Source organism: Orbilia oligospora (assembly GCF_000225545.1).
Source record: "Orbilia oligospora ATCC 24927 unplaced genomic scaffold scaffold00215, whole genome shotgun sequence".
Taxonomy (NCBI): Eukaryota; Fungi; Ascomycota; class Orbiliomycetes; order Orbiliales; family Orbiliaceae; genus Orbilia; species Orbilia oligospora.
In genome coordinates this window covers 2,645,009-2,669,145 of record NW_011645772.1, presented here as the reverse complement: position 1 = coordinate 2,669,145, position 24,137 = coordinate 2,645,009, and the positions used below count along the sequence as shown (strand labels likewise).

The window sequence follows — 24,137 nt, the reverse complement described above, 5'->3', positions numbered from 1 at the left end:
GGGATTTGTTAGCTGTCCTTCGACTACCTCAGGCCAACTACAGTGTTGAAAGAGCCGATTCGATTAATTCAGGTGGCCACGAGTTCCGTTCCTTTTGCTGGAAGCAAGCATTAATTGGATGCTAAGAGAATACCGGTCCGGTTCGTATATATAGCTTTCCTTGGCCCCACAATATTTCATCTTCGCTCCGACCATCTTTTAATTCCTTTCTGTAATCTGCGAGGCATTCTTTGCCGTGGCCAGACCAGACCTCACACGATCGAATAAGGCCTAACACTGTTTGTCAGAGAATGAGATAGGATTCCTCGATTTATAGTTCGACAGACACCAATATCGTCCTTATCCCTTCCTTCCACAAAATAGATCTCGAGTCACCGTGAAAGAGGTCAATTCAGACAGAATGGCAGACAAGCCACTTATGAGCCTGGCTCCTTGCGCGAGCACAGCATCCTTATTCATATTCGCACAGGGCTCGTCAATTGCCTGCGTGAAGCACGATACCCTTCAGCTTGAACGTCGATTCGAAGCACACGCCGCCGATATTACATTAATTGCTGCCGATACCAGTGCTGAAACTGGTGATGGTCAGGTGATAAGTTTGGACGTCTCAAAAGAGGCGGTGGTTTGGGATTCAGGATCGGGAGAGGAAATCTCCAGGTTTACAGCGTATGAAGAGATTCGGGTGGCCACATTCCTGAGAAATGGAACTATCGCCCTTGGTAGGCAACACATTCATACCTGCAACTATGATAAATAACTCGAGCAGGGGGCTTACCAGGATGGTGATTTCTAGGTGACAATATGGGCAACATCATCTTGTTCGACCCTGTTCGGTCAGAGGCTGTCTCTTGCCGGACGTTTCAGATGCCAATATGTGCGCTGGCACCATCCGCGGATTCTAAGTTTTTTGCTATTGGGTATGCGACCTCATTCCATTACCCCCCTCTTTCTACTTATATTATATCGTTTTTGTCAATTCAAAAATTATCTCGAATACTAACTGGAATCGTTTGATATATAGTTATCAAAATGGTACAGTAATTATAGCCACTCTCATGCCGACATTTGTCATTCACCATACTCTAGCAAACGGGAACGCCTCTTCGTTCCCGGTAACAGTGCTAGCATGGCATGGTTCATCGTCAAGACAGAAGTCGGACATGTTGGCTACCCAATCAAATGATGGTGATCTTAAAGTCTGGAGTATTGCAAAGCCCATCGATGGAGGCGAGGTTGCGAGAGTGGTCCGTGTTTTAAAGAAACCAGATGCATATCCAAGCCGCAGGAACTGGATGGCATGGTCAAGAAACGGACGCATTTTGCAATATTCGGATTATGATACTTCAATATGGGATGTCAGGACGAAGAAAGTGGCATGGGAGTCTGTTATGAGCAAATCGAACGTCTTGGCTCTGTCTGTATATGGACCAAAGGGCCTTATGTTCACTATCGACAGACACCAGAATGTGCAGCAGTACAATCTGTATCCTCCGCAGATGGTAGCTAATGTTCAACATCTACCGGCCAATGCGCCGCCTTCTCCTCCAATGTCGGTTTCTCATGACAATTCGAGGCCAAACAGCAATAGGAAGACAGAGATGGAGCGAACGGAGAGCCAGAGGTCAGTGGCTATGGAAAGATCTGACAGTAAAGCCTCCAAGTTTTCTCAGGATGCTCGAGCAATTGCAGCTATGAAGAGGGACGAAACAAGAACCCCCCTCGGCCAAATTGCCCATGAACTTGAGATGTTGGAGGAACTGGAAAAGTCGCACCTGAAATCCAGTAACATGGCGAGGTCTGATTCTATGCAATCTTCAGGCACTGGAATTAGCCATCATCAAAAATCCGCGTCAGTTGCTTCTTCTATTAAATCATATACGTCAGGCACAGGAGCTAGCGACACAACTTCATTGGCCTCTCCAAGAGGATTTGATGATATGGCCACCCCGAGAAGGTTCCATCCTCTCTCTCAGGAAATTGGCATGTCTCCAATCACACCAAAAGCCCCATCGGATGCTTTGCAACCAGTTCCATATGCGCAGCGCAATGTGAATGGCGACCCGCTACCAACTCCTGGCTTGCCACCTTCCAATGGTGATTTCTATGACGAGCAGTTGTACATGGTCCCTCCTGTTGGACAGCTTGAGCTTTTCCCCAACTTGAAAGATAAGCTTGCTGGTATCACATATAGAACACCAATGCACACTGATCGCGCAAGATATGACGATGAGAGAAGAAGGGAGATGTTTTCGTCTGTTTTTGGATTCGAGGGTGATGCAGAAGCTCTAATTAGAGAAGAAAGTAAGTTCAGTCCTTCGCAATCTATGAGTGTCAAGGTTTCTAACAAGATATAGTTGCCCAGCATCCCGCGCGGTCTCTACAATCGCTTATGCTCCGACTTTGGCTTCATGACCTTGATGCGAACGCTCTCAATGTTTTGATGGGATCAGAAACTTTGGTACCAAGCGATTGGCTGTTCATCGCCTTGTCAGCAATGGGTGGTCAGAAATCCTGGCAACAGACGGTTCGAGTCTTTATCATGAGACTCATCCAGAAAGGCGATGTTCACAATGCTGTCATGTGTTTCCTGATGATTGGAGAGCGAGACCAAGCTATTGAGCACTATGTCAGCAATAAAAAGTATATGGAAGCAGTTCTCCTGACTGCCCTGATGTACAAAGAATGGAGGAGGCTCTCTATATTAGTCAGGAAATGGGGAGAACATGCAGCGGAGAACAATGAGGGGTCACTAGCCATGAGATGCTTTGCTATCACAGAAAATATCCCTGATCCGGTTCCAACGCCGGCTCCAACAACCGGAAACCACTCTAGAAAATCTTCGCTATCTGGAAGTATAAAGTCGCCCACATCTCCACAGAAAGCACAAAACGTCCTTTCAAAACCGGAGCGTCCAATTTCTCCAAGAGTCGGATCCTCTGTGCGCAATACAGCTGCCCGTCTGTTTGGGTTTGGAGATAAAGACAAAGAAAAGAAGCATACCAATTCTAATGAAGCAAATATCATGGACATGCCATGGAACAGGCCCATCGACGATCAGCGAAATCAGCCTCAACCTAGCAGGATTAACACAGATGTTACCCTGACCGGTGCGGAAGCAGTTGATAAGAAGGAAATGATTATTTCCGGACCTATCAATACTACCCCTGTAGATGGCAGAATTGGTACTCCCGCTCTCCAGAGAGTTGCTAGTCCTGGTTTCCCAGCACCAGGAAGAGTTGGCAGCCCTGCACTTTCGATGCACAATACTAACAATCTTCCTGTGCGCACGATTTCACCAAAACCTCCTTCGATTGTTGATCGAACTGCTAGCCCGAGACCAACAATCACTGGGTCACAGCTACCACAAAGGATCGAAAGTCCTGGCCCTGAACGGATGGCAAGCCCTAGTCCTGCTCCGTCAATGGCTGTTTCAAACTATGGCCCATCTAGGGTTGCTAGTCCAGCTCAGGACGGCGGTTTAGCCGTTCCACAAAGGACGGGAAGCGCACTTTCTCAGCGCAAGCCTCCAGGCCTCCATATCCAACTATCTTCATTCCATGACGTTCTTGCTTCTGAACCTAGTCCCGAGTTGATTAGAACACACCCCAAGGGCCCCTTACACCAGGCAAACAGATCTGTGAGCAAACTTCATGAGGTTGAGGTTCCGGAGGAGGATGAGATCCCACCACCACCACCAATGCCAACCAGGAAGGCCTCGCTCTCCCAAGCTTCTAAGCCTATCCAAAAGTCACCACCTCCACAGGCTCCTGCTCCCCAAACTCGTCGCTATGATGACTCCCCCGAAGAGGATTATGATATCAGGACCCAGAGTTCTGTTCAACCGGTGAGACGAAACACGGTCAACAATAACAATAGTAATAGTCGGCATCAACAGCAATCCCACCACCGCAGACAAGAGTCTGAGAGGGATCAGAGCTTTGCTGAAGATTCCTATGATGACGATGATGATTCTGCCCAGGAAGAAGCTGAAAGGAACCTCGAAGCTAGACGTCGCAGCTTGGAGAGACTTGAGCAGGAGATGGAGAATGTTAGACTCCAAAGGGCTCGTAGCATTACCAGGCAGAGGGATACCGATAACAACTCCCGTGGAGGTGTTCGCAGAGTTAAATCTCCTGAGCAGACCAAAGGAGGTACTATTCGCGCCAAACCCAGGCAACAGCACCAGCCTGTGGATTTCACCACCGAGGAAGAGTACAGTGAAGAGGAGAGGAGCAAGCCTGCACCAAGGAAAGCGTATGGTGGCTATGATACTTCAGAGGTATCCGAAGTATCCGAAGTTGATGAAAGATATTACAACCAACGGACCTCCACACGACCTCCAGTCGGCAGGGTACCATCGAGGACGCAGAATCGGACCCCACGCGTCGCTTCTAGGAATGGCCATCGTGCACCACCTGCTAGAGTTCCTTCTCGAAACCAAGCGAGGACCCCCGCGAGGTACAGGGAGGAAACTGAGGAGGATGAAGAAGAGGAATACGCCCCGCGAAGGGTTCTTTCGAGAACACAGAATCGTACTCCCAAGCCCCGAGCCTATGAAGCTGATAGGGCGATGTCCCCTCCACAGAGAGGTGCATCCAGGAATACCAATAAAACCCCTCGCCCTCGCTACGAAGAATTTACCGAGGAGGACGAAGAGGAGCTACCTCGCCATCGGAAGAAGACGCCAGCCCCCCGCCAACACGAAGAATTTACTGAGTCGGAAGCGGATGACTTCAGGGCACCTCAAAGACAACCCTCGCGAAACCAAATCCGCCCTGCTCAGAGGTATGCTATCGAAGCTGAGTCTGAGTATGAAATACAACAACCTCCTTCTCGTTCAGCGAGTCGAGCTGGACCACCTCGTTCGAAGACTCCCCTAAGCGCTCTCAACAATAAGCCACCATCCCGAACTACTACTCCTTCCGGCGGCCACAGACGCGCTCCCTCAGTTTCTAGAAATGAACCTCCACTTCCTACCTCCGCAGTTGCCAATATCGCCAAGGCTACTTCCCCAGTTCCTGACTATGATCGTCACGACTACGACCTTCCAGCTCTTGCCGCTGCAGCCGCTGCCGCAAAGAACACATCTCCACCACCAGAGCGGAAAAATTCCATCCTTGACAACGACCGTAAACCATCGCACCCTCAAATCCTTCGCGCGAAGCTTAACACCCTTCCAGCGATCCCGCAATCCCCAATGGGTCTCCCAGCTGATCTTCCAACTCATCCTGCATTTGCTGGAAATATGCGAGCAACCACTGGCCTAGCTCGTAAACCCGCTGCGCCAAAGTCAGACGACATCAGAACCCAAACTGTCAGCATCCAAGGTAACGGTGGTCCCATGATATCCCCTGGAAAACAGGCGCTGCGAATGCACACCGGACCGGGTGGCGATGATATGATTACTGTTGGCCTCGAGGGTGTGGTCATGGATGACGGTGGTGCTCCTGTCGAGGCTGCTCCTCCACCAAAGGCGGGAAGAGCTACACCCATGGGACAAAAGATCTGACTCTCATTTGAGTTTTTCGTAACTATCTAAGATTATCGCATTCATTTAGCCTCTTCTCATATATCGTTTTATATATTTGGATTTTCCTTTTTATATCTAACCCTCCAGCGACACAATTTAGCGGCTGCAATGCAGTTCAGCGAGTCTACACGCGTAGCACAAGAGCGCAATTTTCCTTTGTCACTGATATCGACGTTGCATCGCCATCCAATTATATAGTTTATATACCTGTACCGCACTTCATAGTCCACCTTCTTGCCTTTTTTTTCTTCTTTTGGTTTTAACTTGGCTTCTTTCCCTGATATGGTATCAATCATGTTTTGGGCCCTCTTTTTCTTTTTTTGGCTGGCGATTTCTTTCTCCAATGGATAGCATAGTATGGTTGAACATTAATTTTCTTTGGTTGAATGGTTTTACATGTATACACGCGAGATTGATTTTTGGAATCCAGGACTCCTTTGCGCGTGAGGCTTTTCATCTCTTTCATCCATAAACTACTACTATATATATATATTGTAAGCTTGTACACTTGGCCGTTGCGATACGGCATTATAGCTGTCCAGGGCAAGTCTCCTGTCTATAGGCTATAGGCAATACATTTTATAAATTTAGTTCAATATTACTACGTGCCTAAGCATCCAACATTTTTAGCATCATGTCTTCGAACAAGGATAGTTCCATATCTGAAATATTTTCATGCTAATTTCTGCTTTCTAAAGCAGCATTTAATATCCACATCTTGTTTATGGTATCCATTGATACACAGTGCTAGGAGAGCTAGCTTAGAAAACATAATAGAAATGAAAGAAGACCGTACGCCAACCACTATATCAATGTACCGAAATTCAAACACCCCCCGAAAACGCCAAAAGCAGCAAGTATGCAACGCTTCCAAAACAATCGAGGAAAATGCATGAGATTAACCCACCTGGTTTGGACTGTATGTCTGTCCAGCGGCGCAAACCCAACCCAAGCTGTCCTTCTTAAAATGCTCACGTTTAGTATCTTCTCTGACTCTTCCTCTTTGAATCTTCCTTCTGAGGGCTCTTTGTATTTCCTCCGCTCTCCCCAAAACTAGGGTTTTCAGATAATCTCTTCGCTTCTTCATCCACATCGTACACATCGCTCATCAAAAAGTCCTCGACACCTCCTAAAACATTCTCCAAATCATAACTTGACGGTTTATCATCTACCAAAGCTGCAACACCGGTCACCTTCGCTGGGCTGACTTGATACTGACTTTCAACTGGTTTCATAAATTGACTAAAAGTAAATGGGCTGATTGGCTCTGTGCCTTCAACGCCGATAGCGTCGCCAATGCTACTGCGGCTTTGCGTACGGGTTTTTTTGGGTTGCTCGGGAGATCGTATGGCACGAAAGGGGGTAAATTCAATGTCGTTCTCTGTAGTAAAGAATGGTCCTAGAGTAAGGTCAACCCGACTGGACGCTGGGCTGATTATTTTTGTTGATCCAGGGCTAGATAAGACTTGTTCTGTGTTTATTGGTGTGAAGCCAGTGCTTGGAAGAAAAGGTGGTGGTAGTGGTGCAGCAGGAGAAGTAAATCTATAATTTATTGGGGCAGCGATCGCCTTCTTAAAGCTCTCCGGAATCGAAACATGACTGGTTTGGGTACCGGCAGGAGGTGTCCTGGGGACAGTTGGGAGAACTTGTTTTGGGGAAGATTCTATTGGTGCTAAACCCGGGGCCCCGGGGCCTACAGGATCATTGTCTATCGGCGGAATAGCCGTTGAAGGAACCGATTCGAGAATCTTCTCGGTTATATCGACCGGAGGGTTTTCTGATATTTCCTTGTTAAGGTTAAGAGATACTTCGGTTTCATTAGCATCCGCGATACCTGCAGACGATTCGGGATGCGTTGCTGAAATATGGCTAATAGTCTCTTCAACGAGAGCCAAAGGAATAGCTTCAGAAACACCGTTATTTAAAGACTCTTCGATCTTTCGGTAACGACTACTTGAAATCTCAAGAGTCGATTCCTCCTCCTCAGCTTCTCGAGGTTCTTGGGGTGGGCTAGGAGGAGCACCTGAAGCGATTATTTCCGGGTTATCTGTCGTCGGCGAGGGTTCAGCAGTAGTTGCTTCCTTGGAAGTGGCAGGGACCTCTACATAGCTCTCTTCGGATGGAACTGTTGTTACTGCAGGAGCTCGAGCCTCCGGTGGACTAGACGGCGGGGGCGAGCTCAATTGTGAGGATCTTTTGTGCTGTCCGTCTTTCAATCTTTCCTGTAGTCTAATGCCAGATTTATGGATTTCACGCGTCGGCTGGGATTCCGCCATTGGCGATACGTCATTGATCATTGGCATGGGGGAAATGGGTGAGAATTCCGCCATCTTTTGGCGGAGCCGGGAGACGGGCGTCGCAATTTTCCTATTGATTCGTTAGAGCAATGGTAAATTTAACATCGAGGAAAGAATTTACCTATCATGGAGAGAAACTTGAGGTTTCTCCTCCTCCACGCTACTATTTTTGAGCGCTGTCAATCTGCCCAGCTTAGCCTTTGTTCCAAACTTTTTCGGCCTAGGGCCGGGACGAAAAGTAGGCTCATTCTCTTTAACAGCGACATCCACAGGCGGTTTTTCAATGGCTTCTTCCACCACAGTTTCCGGGATATTTGGCGTCGCTTGTTTGGTATGACTGAGGAGAGCAAGTGGGCTGGGTGGTAAAGGTGTTGGCATCTGAGATAATCTCATTGGAGGCTGGGTTACTGTCTCCGGCAGCCCTGGCATAGGTTCACTAGACATGGATTTTTCGATAGGGCTCTCAGGAACCATATCCGTATCCTCATCCTCATCTCCTGCTTCTCCTGGTTTGTCTGGAATCTCTTCGAGGGCCAAAGCGTTCATCAAACCCGGTGGCTGCTCCCTCTGAGCAGTACCTACGTGTTGCTCCTCAACAGGGGGCGAGCTTTTATCGCAGTTCTTCAAAGGTAAACTGGAAGTAAGTTTGTGAGGGGTTGGATCTTGAACTCCTTGATCTTCGCACGACCGTTGCTTCGGACGACGCAGGATTTTAGAAGATGCAGCTGTTCGTGCAATCATGTCGTTCATAGAAACACTGTGGCCGAGGTCGCTCCGCCTCCTATGAACAGGCGCGGGTTTCAAGGCCTTTCTAAGAGCAGCATCCGCCGTTGGGCTTGTAGGAGCTTGACCTTTATGACTATTCCGCGTACCAAACTTTGGCAGTGAAATCTTTAGGGTGGTTGCAGGTGATTGATCACGTCCGTGTCTCGGCCCGATTTCATTCCGGAAGAAGTTCGTAGTATCGTCCAAGAGCCCACTGTCATCTATCCCTAACTCTTTGCTGATTTGACCGAGTCTGTCCAGGTCAATATTGAGGGTACTATGTCCTTGTATTTGGCTTGAACGCAATTCAGATGCTCCTGCTTCCGCAGAGCGACTCCGGGTTCTTTCCACTTTGTTCTTAGCAATAGATTTGCCATTAATTTGGGTCTTTGCCTGAGGTTTTAATTTCTGGACCAATGGAGAAGTATAATCGCTATCAAATACGGTAGCGTCGTCCAATAGTAGCCCGGATGCCTCGCCCCCACCCGTGAGATCTATAAAACTACTCTGAGAGGACATTTGCGTAAACTGATTTGGCTTGTTTCTTGGCGATGTAGCTGGAACAATGGATTCTTCCTGCGAGTGCTTATTCAAGCGTACTTTGGTCGTCCTCACTGAATCGGCGGTCGCCAATAACAAACGAGCTGACTTCCCTGTTTCAGGTGTAGCATTTTTAGAAGTTTGTAGCGGGCTTGATGGGTAATGTATCGGTGTGGAAGTGACCCCTATCGACGGCTGGCTATCGACTATGGATGGCTCTTCGTTTCGCTGTTGGGACAAGAGTTTTTGAGAGAGAGTAATTCGATGGCCCTTGTCCCTTCGAATGGGGACTTTGGGAGACGTTGTCAAAGAACGTATATCTGCTAGAGCCTCCGACCTCCGACGCTGCCCCCGTATTACATCCTTTTTCAACCCTTCAGCTACGATTTCCAGCGGAGTTCCGACAACCTTGGCCTTTTGTCCCCAATAACTCTTTTCTAGCGGACCCCTCAATGTTGTCGAATAGAGGTTCAGTCTCCGACCACAAAGATAATCTCTAGCGTTTCTCTCAATCCTGCGCCTTTTCACTTCCCTTTCGTAGTCGTCCGAGCTCGGGTACTCTACCCCACTAAGACGATCTTCCTCGTCGACCTCATCTGATGGGAAGGCGGTTTTGTCACCGTTGATCGGCACATCAAAGCCTAATGGGCCAACTGTGACTTCTTGACCTCGCTGGTAAATAGAAAACCGTCGCCTTTGATGGGACATTGCTTTGGCCTTTGGTGGTGAATCCGCCATGGCGGGCCGAGAAGGCATTTTGGTACAAGGTAGGTTCGACGCCTGCTATGCGTTTGGCAATTTCATTCTTGAGAGTAAAGTATCGCCCCTGAAAACTATGAGCTCGCGTCGTCAGTTGAAGTTGGTAGGGGCCTATCAGGGGTCAGGCGGGGGGGGGGGGTCGCGGATGTATTTGGAGCTGTCGATGGAGTTTGAACGAATTCGTCCACTCCAGGTCAGGGTTCGCGTGAAGTTGGTTCCCTTGGTGATATGGCTCCGAAAACACTCTTGGCGCTCTGGATTACAACGTCCAACGCGGCTCAGCGCTGGCACAGCTGAGCTAAGAATCATGATATCAACAGGAAGAACATTTCAAATATTTCCCTTTCCATGACTAGGGCTTTGGAAGGGATTACACTAAGACTAAATACCTAAAAGTGCGGCTTCAATACGATGCTATCTGTCAGGAAGCTATTAAATTGACTCCCAAAGCTCGAAGTACACAAGCGGGTCGGAACATAAATTAAACGAACAGACTGGCAACATAACATAGTATGCATAACATTAACGAAAGCATCAAGATTTGATCCTCGACATGCAAACCAACCATCAGAGCTCTAACGATATGTAAAGCGACTCTTGTCAAATACCGGCCAATGAGTGCGGCTTCCTTAACATGTGTGAATCTTTACTCCTGGAACTGAACACCAGTCAATTGCTCCGTAATCTCCCAGAGTTTTTTGGCGCTATCCTTATTCACAGCATAGTCCTTCCTGCGAGTCACGTCCCCAATCTGACAATCAGCTAGATACAATCCATTATGGGCTATGGAATAAATTAGCATGGTATAACTCAACCACGAAATTCGCATGCACATAATGTGAAAAGGAATACTTACGCTTAAGTTCTGGATCGAAAGCAGCGACTACGTGAGTAGAGGAACATTGTTGCAAAGTCTTCATGGAAACATCGATTCCTGGCTCGGGGGCCTTCCCAGAAGCCACTGCGCTTGATATTAGTACTAATGCAGCTTATAGCATCTCAGGATGGGATTGCTTACAGAATTCATAAATATCATCCATGGGAATATGAAGACCCAAGTGCGTCTCTCCGCACATTCCCGGGTGCAAAGAGTAACTGTATATTCCCTTACTTCCGAACTTCTCAGCAAGCCCTACACTGAATAAAACATTTGCAGTTTTACTCTGTCCGTAGGCATCCCACATGTCATAGTTCTTGCCATCGTTGAAGTCGAGGGATTCCCAGTTGATATCGTGGACTTTGTGGCCGTTCGAAGAGACATTCACAATGCGCGGGGAACGCCCTTGTGCTGCCGATGCGAGAATCTTAGGGAAAACTTGGGCGGTCCAGACGTAATGAGCTAAGTGGTTGACAGCGAATTGAGACTCGAAGCCATCGACAGTCTTTTTGTACGGTGTGGCCATGATGCCGGCCTACATAAAATCATATGGTTGTTAATTTCTCTAAAGGCCCTGAGGATTTAGAAGAACAAGAGAAAATTACATTGTTGACAAGTGTGTCAATGATTTCTACATCTTCCCACCCTGCAACCTCTTGGCCCGCCTTCTTTGCAGCCTCTAGGGACGAAAGGTCAAGTTGAACATATCGGACGGGAACGTCTGGGGCTTTCGAGTTGATGGTTTTGACAACCTCCTCAAGTTTCTCAACGTTACGACCTGCAATAACGATTAACTTGGGCGAATGTGTACTGATTGCGTATGCAAATTCCGACCCAAGGTTCGATGGCGACACCCCAGTGATTACGACTATATATATATATATAAATGTGATCAGTCAGGCGCTTTTGGCGTATTAACTTCTTCGGGGAACTTATTGGAAGCTCATACCCGTCTTTCCTACAATTTCATCGTGGAGGAACTGGGCGACATCGTCAGCATTGGTGGATTTGCTATAGTCGGCTCTAGAGAAAGACATTTTAAATGGTGGATTGATGTATATGGGAAACGCAAAATGCCAAAAAAAAAATATTATAGAAATTATATTTTTTTTATCGATTGACCTAGAAAATTAATAGCAGAGATACTTTGTTTATAATAGATAAGTCCGTAAGTAACAGGTTTATTGCAGTGAATAATGATAATAGTTAGTTCCGATCCCACAATTGAGGGGGCAATGGCTTTATATACACCCGTTTGCATGCTAGAATATTAAACATAAAATCTATCTCTAGAGCTGGGTAGTTTTTTGGTCTGCCTCTAAAAGCCTAGCTGAGGTACGTACTGGTCTCGTTGTACCCAGTATGGTTCTGTCTCCAACGCAGCCAGCCAGCGTTAGGCATATGGTTTTCGTCATCGTATACTATCCTCCGGATATTTGAACCGCATAAATCCACCCATGTTCGCGCTTCCCGTTCGCGGTAGCAATCACCACCTTCGTCGTGGTTCGCGGTCTTAAATCCTTACATACTCCGCCGCTAGGATGGTACTAAGGACTTATGTAACGCAACTCCGTTCGCCTAGTCCGAAAACCCCTCCCGTCTAGCGTTTAAAGTGACATAAAAGCCGTAAATTCCAGTTGTTGGGTACTGGTCGGGAGCAAATTACCACAAAGCTTAAGGCCGTAAATCAAGAATACGTGCCGCCACAACTGGACTTTCCAGTACTGCAATATGACAAAGGGTTCCCGGACTTTGAATATAGAATATTACAACCATATCGATTCGATTTAATTCCCACAATGTCTGAATCAGAGCCCGGGCCCTCAATGCAATCCAGTTTCAATATTAATATGTGCGCAACACAGTTGCCCATCAAGTCGCCCATATGATTAAATATATACGGATACTGGTTTGCATATGGGAACTACGTCACAAATATCCTCCAAACCCTCAGCAGTATGGCCAGCTGACGTCACCTAGAGGGAAAAAAGATACGAATGCCCTGTAGGCCTGTAGTTTTGTCGCTAGGCCCCCAATGTACCTGAAGATTTCCAAGTTTCGCATCTCTCTATCGACTGAATTGTAAAGCGCCAATGTATGTACTTACCCCGCTCGCACCATGCATCGTGTTAACTTCCCTTGGCCGCATCGCTTCTTTTTTTTTTTTTTTTGTTTTTGATAAAAGCCCCTCTACATGTCATTGATCAATTGAGCGAATAGTAATCAAGTTTATCTGTACAATCTGTTATCTCATATATGTCCGAGTTACGGATTACATGCTCAAATCATTGGTACTTGACGGGGGCCTGGGTTGTCGTCATTACTCATACTATAATATATATACGTACTCGAGTCGAATGGTATATCAGGATAGACGAAAATTTATACGAAGGTACTAACTCACAAAGCCCTTCTCATGAGTTTTAAATTTTAGGGAGCGTGAAATAATTACTCGGAGGGTGGGTAGCTACAGTTGAGGAGTCTGGCGACGAGACAAGGGTAGCTATAAGCTAGTTAGTGAGATGTAAGCGAAGATGCCAGGCCTCCGTATACATATGCATGTGCCCAACTAGCTCTCACGATATCGATCACATAAAGGTAAAATATATACCACAAGAAGTCGACATATACGATTATCTACAAATTTGTTTGAGCAGTGGAGCCAAACTGTGTGATTCTAGAGTCGACAAAGCTTGGTAATTACGTAATCTATTGGCTGTTAGCGTTATAGCGTGCCATCTTCACAACTTAATTTTCTTTCAATTATCATATTGGGAGCAACCGAGACTGATCATAGATAACTCCTAGTCTAGTTGTTAGACCGGTGCTGAAGGTAACTCCTAAATCTCCCCGAAACAGATTTCCACAGCTACGCGTATACGAGTTCCCCACCGAATGAATAGCCCTGGCAGCACTTTACAGTTTTTCTGAGCCTCGAGGCTTAATGATCAACATAGCACTTTGTTGCAATTTGGGGACCCTGCAATATATCTGGCTTGCACTTGTTGACCATGTCGACCACCTCACAAAGAATCTCAATGCAAATCCCGATTGCGACTGCAGTACTCCACGTTAACGAAATTCCTGCAGCTGAGTAGATATGTATGTACCCCAAGACACGTATCCCGTTGGGAAGCGGTGATATCTCTTCACTCCCCGGCCGTTTACCCATCTATATTCAGCCTTACTCTAGGGTAACAGCTCCTTGTGCTATTCCGTTGATTCACGGTACTTTCCATATGCGGTTAACTTGTACAAATAATATCAAAGATCCCTGGAACAAATTATGGCATGCGGCTGCATTAACGGTCAACGGCCTCTGAGCTATACGTATGCCTGGAGGGGTAACTCAAAAGGTGTTAGAATGTTAGAAGAGAAATTATAAAAGCATGTGCAAAACGACCTATTCCTGAGAACGTGTGCTTTTGCATCTTATTATATTATATATATTTGCGTTCACATTTAACGTTCTCAAGCTCACTTCAGCTACACTATTTTTGTTTTAAATCTTTTTCGCGAGTGTTTGGCATAAATTATTCATAATTCCTCAAGTCGGCCTGTGAAGCCCCAAGGAAGTATCCAGTAGCCCTTAATCTAGGTTGCTTGTGGCCCTATAATTCCGAAGACACTCGAACAAAGGATACACTTTCGTTAATTTCCTATAATGGCGGCCTCTACATATCTATCTGGCCCTTCCAATGGCCTGGTAGATATCACAAGAAAAGTCAACAAGATCAAGAAACGCCTAGTAGTCTGCTGCGATGGAACTTGGTTCTCAGCCGACAAGGGGACAGTCAACATGCCTTCAAACGTCGCCCGAATCAGTCGTCTCATCTCCAGCGAAGGGGAGAAAGCCTTTACCAACGACAAAGGTGAAACGGAAACTACTCCGGTTACACAAATCATCTATTATCAGAGCGGCGTTGGAACTGGGGATGTCTCTTTCGTTGACAAAAGACTACAGGGTGAGCTCAGACTCAAACTTTGAATCGTTTGAATATTTATTTATTGGTTCACCTCAATGCTGACGGACTCTAAACTCACATTTGCAGGCGGCATGGGATTCGGTCTCGACGAAAACGTTTGTACTGCATATAATTTTATTTGCAACAACTACGCCGAGGATGATGAGATACTTCTTTTTGGTTTCTCCCGTGGTGCATATACAGCCCGAGCTCTTGCGGGCCTCGTAATGGACGTCGGTATCATCCCACCCGGCGAAATGACCAAATTCCCAGAGATGTATGGAGAATATAAGAAGAGACAAGACCGTCAAGTATTCCAGCTGAGTGATTGGTTTAAACAAAACGGAGATATCGTTCTTTACCAGGACGTCAAAATATCCTTTGTTGGCGTATGGGACACAGTCGGGGCGTTGGGAATTCCAGAAAGTGGGATTTCTAGTATGACAGGATGGAATAAAGGTTATCAGTTTTGGGACACAGAGCTCCACCCAAGTATGATTAACACATCTTAGCTCCAATTTTGATATTTTGATACGCTAACAAACGATTCGCTGGAAATAGATATCGAAAAGGCAGCTCATGCCCTTGCTCTGGACGAATATCGTGGACCTTTTACCCCGACACTTTGGTATCATAAGCAACAAGGAGACCATGGCTGGAATGCAAGATTAATCCAATGCTGGTTTCCAGGCTTCCATGGCCATATCGGTGGCGGTACTGTTACTGGTGCTGATGTCAACCTAGACGAAACTTCGGTCGACGATATTGCTCTCGCCTGGATGGTAGACCAAGTGGGCCATCGCCTTACCTGGGATGCAGTAGAGATCGAAAGATTTGTACTCTCGTATCAACAGCAGAAGTATATCTGGGCGGAAGGGAACTTGGAAGACAGTGCGTCGATTGCGTACTATCCAAGTGTTATGGGAGGATGGAAGGAGAGGACGCCGGGAAGATACAATCACGAGAAAACAGAGGCTGAGAAAAAGATCAGGATTCGTGGGGTCCCTGCGTCAGAATTCTGGGGAACCAACGAGTTTATTCATCCTTGCGTACGCTACCGTATGGGACTCCTCAATTGTAAAAAGCCCGAGGATCTCGGGTACACGAAAGGTTACTTTGGTAAAACACCAAAGAAAGAATATAAACCTTGGGCATTGAAGACATTTGAGCTTCCGGCAAGACAGGCAAAGGATGATTTCTACTGGGAATGGAGATCGAGAGATGAAGTGAAGGGAGACGTGGTAGTTCGCGAGTACCAGATCCCCCCGACATGGGCGCAAAATTACCATTGTTTGGGCTTGGAAAGACGTTTAGTGCCGCCAGAAATTATGAAAGAACTAGATGAGGGGAATAACTATGGTGAGGCGGGGCCAATCCAGTAGTTTCTAGTCAATCACTTGTTTTTCTTCATTTGTTAGCGCTTTCTAGTATGTACCAGTTTCTCCGTTCGTTTTAGCATATGCTAGTAGTTGAAATGGATTTCCACGCGGATCAATCATACTATTGATGTGATATCAAATACACCCTCCATATTTGTATAGCACTCTCGAAACTTTCCGCGCGAGACTCGGCGAATATATGGGAACCAAATATTTCAAAGGTGCGACTCCCTAACTGCATTTATATAAATGATTTAAATGATTTCTTAACTTAAAGCTGGCTTACTCGAGCCCCTGTCTACCAGTCTCCCAACTATGAAATAGACCAGATATCAAACCATAACTGGTTATAATCACAAAATTAAAACATTGTGCATGTTCTTGAGTTTAGTGAAGATCACACTCTGAAGCTAAGTCTACTAAATACCAATTAATTGATGTTAACATCAGATGAGGCCAGGCTTCTGGAATCCACGCTTGTGATAATTTGGAGAGTAGCTTCATATTTCTCTAGACCAGCTGAGACTTCCGATTCGCTCGTATAGCTCAGCGGTAGAGCGTCTCACTCGTATCGATCCGTCGATTGGGTGTTGATGAGAAGGTCCTAGGTTCAAGTCCTAGTTCGAGCACATCTCTTCTTTCTTTTTGCATTTTTTTTAGGCTTCGGCGAACCTTTTTACTGTTTTAGCGAGGCCGATCAAGATGCAACGTGGTGGCTGGTTGATCCGTGTTGTTAGGGGTACGTTTCCTTTGTCGATGCAATGTATGTCGGGCTGTCAATATTATATAATTGGTCACAATCTAAGTGTGCCCGAGTTACTTTTAGATGGATAAGCTAATCGATTTGTATTAGATCTAGGGAGCTATTAGTTATGGGGTGTATGGTATCGTAGTTCAGGAAATCCGCACTGGCTTCAGCCTAGTGTTCAACTTTTATTTTCATGACTGCATATATACTTAATTATATAAGTATATACAGAGCATTGCATCGTCCCATTTTCCCATTTTAATTGATTGAATTTACGAGATCACAAAATTTAAGACCCCGACGATTACGAGACTCCTTGAATTTTTGATCAGAAGCGCTGTCATCTATATAGCCTGGCTTCTAGTAGTAACAGCTTAACCTTCAAAAACCGGCCACTCCAATCCGCGCCCTTCTAGCCTTGCATCATCATAGACGCATCCCGATAGCCTCGCCCATTGAATCCACGAATGCGCCCCTACACGTTTAGCTTCTTTCCCAAATATCTTCCCTCTCATCAAACTGACTTTATTCAGTAGTCTCATACTTGTGACTTCCATGCCCCCAAATCCGACACCATCTATCACGGGGCTGTACCAACCAAGCATTCTTGTGATCGTATATTGAAGGGTGTCAAGTGATGTATGTGTGTATATTCCCTTCCGCGAGGCTTTATATAGTAGGTAGCCTTCCACCGCGCTAGAAAGGTGTTTAGCCATTCTATCGTAGACAGTCTTGGCATCTGGGGTAGGGAAAAAGGTATAAAGCGCGGCTATAGCGGTTGGATCGTGGTGGATAAGGAGATACTGGGTGAATTCCGTTGAGAGTGCAAATGAAGCTGTGTTGGGGGGGCAAGAGTCTACTATTTAGAAGTCAGATATTAGTATCTCATTTAGTCTCATGCTTCCGATTTGCCTAGTCGAGTAGTCCATATTTGTTTCCAATAGGTGTCCCTACCCATAGAGTATATCGGGAAAACCAAGACTACCTTCTCATCTTGCGAACACCTCTCCACTATATCCTTTAAACCTGATTTCTCAATATCCGCCTCAAACTGATTGAATGCGCCAGAGTCGTTCGCGTTTATTTGACCAGTCGGCAGAATCCTAATGTTCTCTCCCATAACCGACTGTATCCTCAGAACGTCCCAAATATCCCAGGTGGCAATTAGTTTTTCGATCTGGATGTCGAAACGGTCGGCTTCACCACTAGGTTCTACCATGTCCATATGAGAGGGTGAACTCGCTACTCTCAATTCCAATTCCAAATCTAGCCCCTTGTTGAGTAAAAGAAGTAAACTCCATCCGCGGTATATAGCTTGCGTGATTCGGTGAAGCTCCGAAGCCGTTAGATCGGGTTCCCTTCGCGCCGCCCTAACAGCATATTGATGTGCCAAAGCTATCTTTCGAATCCCAAGGTAATCATTTACTAACTGTTGAGCTTGCCGTCGGGGATTATATTCTCCATTTTTAGATTCGAGAAAACTGGTTGGCAGCCCTCTTTGACCAACTAATTGATATCCTTGTAATATTTCAGATAGTGTCGTAAAATCACCGATTGTGGGTACCTTCCGTCGACAATATGTGAAAACTATTGAATCTGGGCTGTAACTCAGAGCTTCAGAGAGATAGAGGTTGTGTAGAATACCCTCTTTGTGTCGCGTAAAGATGTTGTAGAATGCCCTTGAGGTGGATATGAGCATAAGAAGGGCACCCCGCTCGTCGACTCGGCGAAGAATGCAGTGTTTGATATCGTATGGAAGGTTCGTTAAGGTCGCCATTATCTATCGCGGACTAGGTCGGGTACCAGAACCAAGTGGTCGGAATAGCCCCTGATGGAGTTCCTGGGTAGAGCTATCGGTTTATCCATTTTCGAAAGACCTCGAAAGAGTTTCAAGGGAGCCACCCATCCTTAAGTATCAATGCCAATTCGATTTCACTCTCGAGCTCTCGTGATCATGTCGGAACATATCTGACCGTTTCCCATAGGTGCAAGCTGTCGACGCCCCCTCGCTTAAAAACCCCGCTTGCCATTCGTCCAATTTGCATACCCGGCATTCCAGACCGATCTTATCCCACTCCCAATCTTTTTAGCAAATATATATAATTCGGTGGAAGGCGAAGAAGAGAGCCTTTAAATTTAATATTTGGGCATATGCTAGTATTTTTATACTCAGATTGACATTCACACAAGGGTATCAGCTCATAGGAGTCATTCTAAACAGGCAACCACATGCATGTAGTGGCAATTATTTGTTATAACGTTAGAAGAAGTAGGCATCAACTCCGATGCCGGAGAATCAAATGTAACATCTATGGGAAGCCACAGGTCAGGCAGCATATTTCCCGGACATGTAGTACCACAATCTGGGAGGCTTTTGAAGTGGGTGTGGGCCTGCATTCATGCCTTCCTGTTTGGTTCTACCGAGAGTCGTACGAGTCGCATCCCTGCCATTTCCTCTTTTGAAATCAGACGATATAAGATGTGTTGTAATTTTGAATATTTCGACGCAGTACGACCAGATTGCAGGCCCCATCTTTCGCTTTCGGGGGAATCATGATCATGAAGGCATATGCATGAATCTCTACTGGAGTACTGGTATTCAATTGTACGGTCTAGACGTCTGGAGATTGCTTCTGGTTGGACCTGGGTCACCCTTTGAAAATACGTCTGTACTGTTGTATTATCGGACAAATATGAACGCTAATATTACATATTTTTGATGTCCTTATAGTATATCGAGATTGGGTATTCGCACTGTAAAACGATGGATTTTTTTTGAAACAGTAATACACTTTTAAGAACCATTCTTAAGATCTTTTGTAGTGGAGATTTCTGCAAATCGCAATGCAACTTTTCTATTTGATTATGGCTATGTCGACGCGAAAACGTTGAAACAATATCGCAAAATTCCATACAACTGTATACAGACAGGGAGTTTTAAAAGGCAGCAAAGAATCAAAAAGGAAACAAGAAAGAAAAATATATATATAGTAGAAAAACTAAAATCATAGAGCTTGAATCATAGACTATTAAGTGATATGCCGAAATATCATCGACATCCTTCGTTGCGTTCATTATTTGGAAGCGAATGAAGAATCGAATCAATCGCTTAGCCAACGGTAACACCAGCTGGGACCTGTCCTGACAAAAGCGAAGTAATCGCTTCAGTCAACTGCGGATCCTGCATCTTAGAAATTTGATCGTATCCAGAATCAGGGAAGTTTCGTAGGAAGTCGGCGACCGCTGGTTCAATGTCTGGCATTCTTGGGAGTTGGGCAAGGATTGTTTCCTTGATAGTCGACTTGACAGTAATAGCAGTGCCATCTGGTGTAGTTGGAGCACCCTGAACTGGGGCTCCCACTTCAGCGACTTGGTCGTCTTGACGAACTCGAAGGTCAGCGGCGGCGGCGGCTCGTCGCATGGCAGGAGAGGCAGAAGCAGTGGCAAGAAGGACGGTGAGGCCGAAGAAAATGCTTGAAACCTTCATTTTGGGGAATTAAAGGAATATAATCTTGAAAAGATGAATTATGTATAGGAAGTAAAGCTAAGGGCCCGCCTTAAGATGTAGTTGTAAATGCGGTAGCGAGTGTATTCGAGTGAAGACTTGAGATATTGATATTGAACTGATGATGCTGATAAAAATTCATGGGGTGGTTGAGTTCGAAGCCATTTTATATCAATGTTGCCTCAGCAAAACTATCGACACTTTCAATAGTAGAATCCAATTTAGTCTGTCCCCTGTGAGGCCAATTCGGTCGTGTGCGCGTATGAACATCCCTTTGCTACGTCGAGTCTCACGTTGAAGCGCCGTTGAATTTTTTCGCTGTGGCAGAGTGCAGTCAGAAAACCACACTAAGGCTCAATGAGGCCCATTGATACTGCCAAGCAGAGTCCCTTGATACCACAGAAACAACGCATGCGCGTGCGGAGATCAACCGTTTCTTTTCCTGCCGCTGTTCTACGGGTAATTCCTCCGCGTTTGATAGGGCTTCTAGAAGCCGTATTTTCGCCTGTGATGTCCAGGCCTAGGTTTTCAGGTTTCTATTCGGATAAGGTTAAAAATCCCTTCCGACTTCATTGATTCAATTCTAACCGAACTATTACTTCCACGGCTCTAGTTCGGCACGCAGGGACGCCGCCATTAGTTTCTAGATGGTGTCTCTAACAAGATGTGGCCGTGTATATTCATGCGAGGAACCTGAACTAAACTACTTCTATCAAAGCCTCAAATGCTTTGAGGCTCTTGGCTCGGAACCATGGAAGTTTTCCCCCATAATGGATATTTTGAACATTGCTTCTTCGAGAACAATGAAAGAAATGCTTATGTGAGACTAAGCAATACGAAGATTTTTCTCGTCTGAGGCTAGGGGGCCGGTCTGGCCTGGGCATCCACGGAATTAAGCTATTTCTGTGGAGTAGTGTGCGTCTCGGTTTGTCGTCATGGCTTTGCGAAATTGATTGGGGCTTTGCTCCTGTGAAACGTTAAACTGGTGCGGGATCGATTTCGAGAATCGCATTGCGGATTTTATGCATGCTGATGTAGTTTAAAGTTTCGATATGTAGGGCGATAGGCTTGAAAAACTAAACGAAGCATGCAGGTGTGAAAGTATATATAACTATCTAGGGTGTGCCTCCTCCTCGATTTTATTATCATCATCAACATCGATCAAAGCAAGCCGGTTCTTGAATAACAAGCTGAGCTTGGAAACAATCTACCTGCCGGTCAGGATTTTTTTCGTTCTTATAATTTTTTTCTTTCTTTCAGTTCTTAATTTGGTGTCTGCTGTGCGGCCCGATTCTTAATTTTTTAAATATTTTGTCTACTTTTTATTCGGTTTAATAATCCCCTTTATTCACAATGGTCTCTGCAAAGCTTCTTTCACTGTCTTCATTGGCAGTGGGATTGTTCAGTTTGCCAGCACAGGCACTCTTGACGAAGAATGGTAATGTCAATCTCGGAAAGGCAGAGAAAATGCTGCCGACCCGAGCCGAGCACCTCTTCCCACATTTGAAGAAGCGGGCGGATGACCTGTCCAAGTTGGATCTCCAAGACGAGATGCAGCTCACATGGACCTACCCAAATAGTATGTATCCATATCTTCCGTTGAGACATTTACGAATATTAACAATCTTTTTAGAGGACGGCTCCATGACTGTGGCTGATATGAAGCTCAAGAAGCCAGAGGCTGACCATCCTCTTCTTGCTTTGGAGTCTTTCGATGACCTTACCTCCTCCATCAAATGCGAGGATTCTAACAAGCAGATCTCTGTGGCTTTCAAATCTTCTGAGGCCATGGAACGTGCTATTGAAAACTGGGATTACGTCAACCAAAACAAATCCGACTTTTTCTACTTGATCGCCAACCATGTCGGCTGTGGCCCAGATGCTGAACGCCACCCATACAAAGTCGTTGGTGTCGATTTCAACGAAGCTGCTCTGACTACTACCTTCTCTACTCAAGCTACCTCCTGGAACGAAACCGCTGCCAGCTATGACATGAAGCTTGGCACCCGCAGTATTGCAGAACTCCCAAGAGAGCTCGTGAAGCGTGATACTGCCGACACTATCATCAAGACTATTTTCACTTTGTTCCGACACACCCCTAGCGGTATGCTCCTCGAAAGCGCTGCAGAACTCCTCGCTGGTGGTACTTTCAATATCGACCTTAGTACTGGCGACAAAGAAAACGAAATCCTCCTTTGGCGATCATTTGAAAGCGACAAAGTTCGTGTCGAATCTAAGTGTGTTGGCTGTTACACTACTGGTACTATCCAGTGGGATACTGAATACAGCATGGAAAACGGTCTCATTGGTGAGGTTGTCGCTCGTGGTACTCCTAAGGGACTCGGCGGTAAAATCAAGATTACCACCGATATTGAAGCCGATCTCGACGAGGGTTACGAAATCGAAAAGTTGATCGCAATCCCCGGTGCTAGTAGCCCCATTACCATCAGCGATGTTCTTTCCGTCGGTTGGACTATTGAAGTTGGCCCTGGATTCGAGCTAGGCCTTAAGGCACAGGGTGGTTTCAGTGTCGGATTCGAATGGGGTATCCCTGACACTGCCAGTGTTGAAGTCCACTCTCTCGCAATCACCGAGTCAAAGTCTTCCGGCTTTGAGGGTGCAACATTTACACCAAGCTTCTCCCTTGATAAGCTCTACGCCGAAGGATCTGCTGCTCTTTATGCTAAGGCTAGACTCACCCTCGGTCTTGTCATCGCTGGAAAGAGCGTTGGTGTCCGCACTGATTTCAAGGCATCTAACAAGGCTATCATTCAAGCTGGTCTCCTTCCCGATGATGCCTGCCCCGGTCAAGACGACCTTGAGTCGCTTCGATCTGGTGGTCTTAAGGTCGGTCTCGTTGATGAGTTCGAGATCACTGTAGCTGCTGGTGTTGAGGATACTAGTTTTGACATTCCATTCAAGCTCTGGAGCCACGAGGTCCCAATTGCCGGGCACTGTTTCGCCGCTCCTATTCTGCCTCCCGCTGATCTTCAGAAGTTGGTTCCAGAGGGTGCTACTAAGGCCAATCCTGAGGAGAAAGCCAAAGTTGAATTGCCTCCAGCTGCTCTTCCTGAGGGCTATCTGGAGGTCACCAGCCAACCAGATGTACCAGCAACCGAAGAGCCAGAGGCCAACACAGCGGAAATCCCTGCTGAAGAAGAATAGTGAAGAACAAAAATTACAACAAAGATATAAACATACTTGGATAATATAGCATAGCATAGCGTTGGTGTTTGGTTTATTAATGCATTGGATATTCTTTGCTTTTTGTTTACTTGAGTTTTCTATATTCTATTGCATAGCTTGCGTTGCCTTTCCTTACGATATTCATGATAATTAATATATGACTCTCTTTGACCTCAAAATTTTTATTATTAATATCCTTCAACTTAAATCACTTGGTTAAGTGAAATATATTATCGTAACTTGAATAGCCATTGCAAAAAAAAATCTGCGGAATTTAAAAGCGAACTGAAGAGAAGGTTGGGAACGAGCCAGTGACAGATGTGTTGATGGGGCGCTTCCTAGCCCGTGTTGACCTTGTTACATTCTAAGTCTGTGAACGGGCAATCTGAGTCGAGGTTTGTCTTTTTCTCGGGCATCTTTAGCCGGATTATTCACCTTTGTCACCTTTGTCATCCGCAAAGGTTCTTATTCAGCCCGTTAGCGGCTTACTGAACCAAATCTCCACCCTAACCAACCCACCCAAATACCACCTACTAAGCCATGTTTAAGAAGCTTAAATTCCTTTACTAACGTCTTCCGTAATCGA

The 24,137-nt window shown here is 45.9% G+C and overlaps 7 protein-coding genes across 7 annotated transcripts; 3 read left to right on the top strand and 4 right to left on the bottom strand.

Annotated features, from left to right (window-relative positions):
• Positions 1 to 400: 400 nt before the first annotated feature.
• On the top strand, positions 401 to 5,509 carry AOL_s00215g790 (uncharacterized protein; the record flags this gene model as incomplete). Its single annotated transcript, XM_011129992.1, has 4 exons — positions 401 to 719; positions 794 to 917; positions 1,022 to 2,301; positions 2,355 to 5,509. The coding sequence occupies 4 exons, from the start codon at positions 401 to 403 to the stop codon at positions 5,507 to 5,509; spliced, it is 4,878 nt and encodes a 1,625-aa protein (XP_011128294.1).
• Positions 5,510 to 6,507: 998 nt separating this feature from the next.
• Positions 6,508 to 9,888, bottom strand: AOL_s00215g789 (uncharacterized protein; the record flags this gene model as incomplete). The annotated part of the gene is made up of 2 exons (XM_011129991.1): positions 6,508 to 7,897; positions 7,949 to 9,888. 2 exons carry the CDS (start codon positions 9,886 to 9,888, stop codon positions 6,508 to 6,510), a joined length of 3,330 nt encoding a protein of 1,109 aa, XP_011128293.1.
• Positions 9,889 to 10,537: 649 nt separating this feature from the next.
• On the bottom strand, positions 10,538 to 11,805 carry AOL_s00215g788 (uncharacterized protein; the record flags this gene model as incomplete). Its single annotated transcript, XM_011129990.1, has 5 exons — positions 10,538 to 10,674; positions 10,748 to 10,852; positions 10,910 to 11,303; positions 11,374 to 11,636; positions 11,718 to 11,805. The coding sequence occupies 5 exons, from the start codon at positions 11,803 to 11,805 to the stop codon at positions 10,538 to 10,540; spliced, it is 987 nt and encodes a 328-aa protein (XP_011128292.1).
• Positions 11,806 to 14,432: 2,627 nt separating this feature from the next.
• Positions 14,433 to 16,115, top strand: AOL_s00215g787 (uncharacterized protein; the record flags this gene model as incomplete). The annotated part of the gene is made up of 3 exons (XM_011129989.1): positions 14,433 to 14,733; positions 14,821 to 15,225; positions 15,295 to 16,115. The coding sequence occupies 3 exons, from the start codon at positions 14,433 to 14,435 to the stop codon at positions 16,113 to 16,115; spliced, it is 1,527 nt and encodes a 508-aa protein (XP_011128291.1).
• Positions 16,116 to 17,755: 1,640 nt separating this feature from the next.
• On the bottom strand, positions 17,756 to 18,637 carry AOL_s00215g786 (uncharacterized protein; the record flags this gene model as incomplete). The annotated part of the gene is made up of 1 exon (XM_011129988.1): positions 17,756 to 18,637. One exon carries the CDS (start codon positions 18,635 to 18,637, stop codon positions 17,756 to 17,758), a length of 882 nt encoding a protein of 293 aa, XP_011128290.1.
• A 1,332-nt stretch (positions 18,638 to 19,969) lies between these two features.
• AOL_s00215g785 (uncharacterized protein) lies at positions 19,970 to 20,347 on the bottom strand (the record flags this gene model as incomplete). The annotated part of the gene is made up of 1 exon (XM_011129987.1): positions 19,970 to 20,347. One exon carries the CDS (start codon positions 20,345 to 20,347, stop codon positions 19,970 to 19,972), a length of 378 nt encoding a protein of 125 aa, XP_011128289.1.
• Positions 20,348 to 21,718: 1,371 nt separating this feature from the next.
• Positions 21,719 to 23,530, top strand: AOL_s00215g784 (uncharacterized protein; the record flags this gene model as incomplete). The annotated part of the gene is made up of 2 exons (XM_011129986.1): positions 21,719 to 21,944; positions 21,999 to 23,530. 2 exons carry the CDS (start codon positions 21,719 to 21,721, stop codon positions 23,528 to 23,530), a joined length of 1,758 nt encoding a protein of 585 aa, XP_011128288.1.
• Between the last annotated feature and the right edge of the window lie 607 nt (positions 23,531 to 24,137).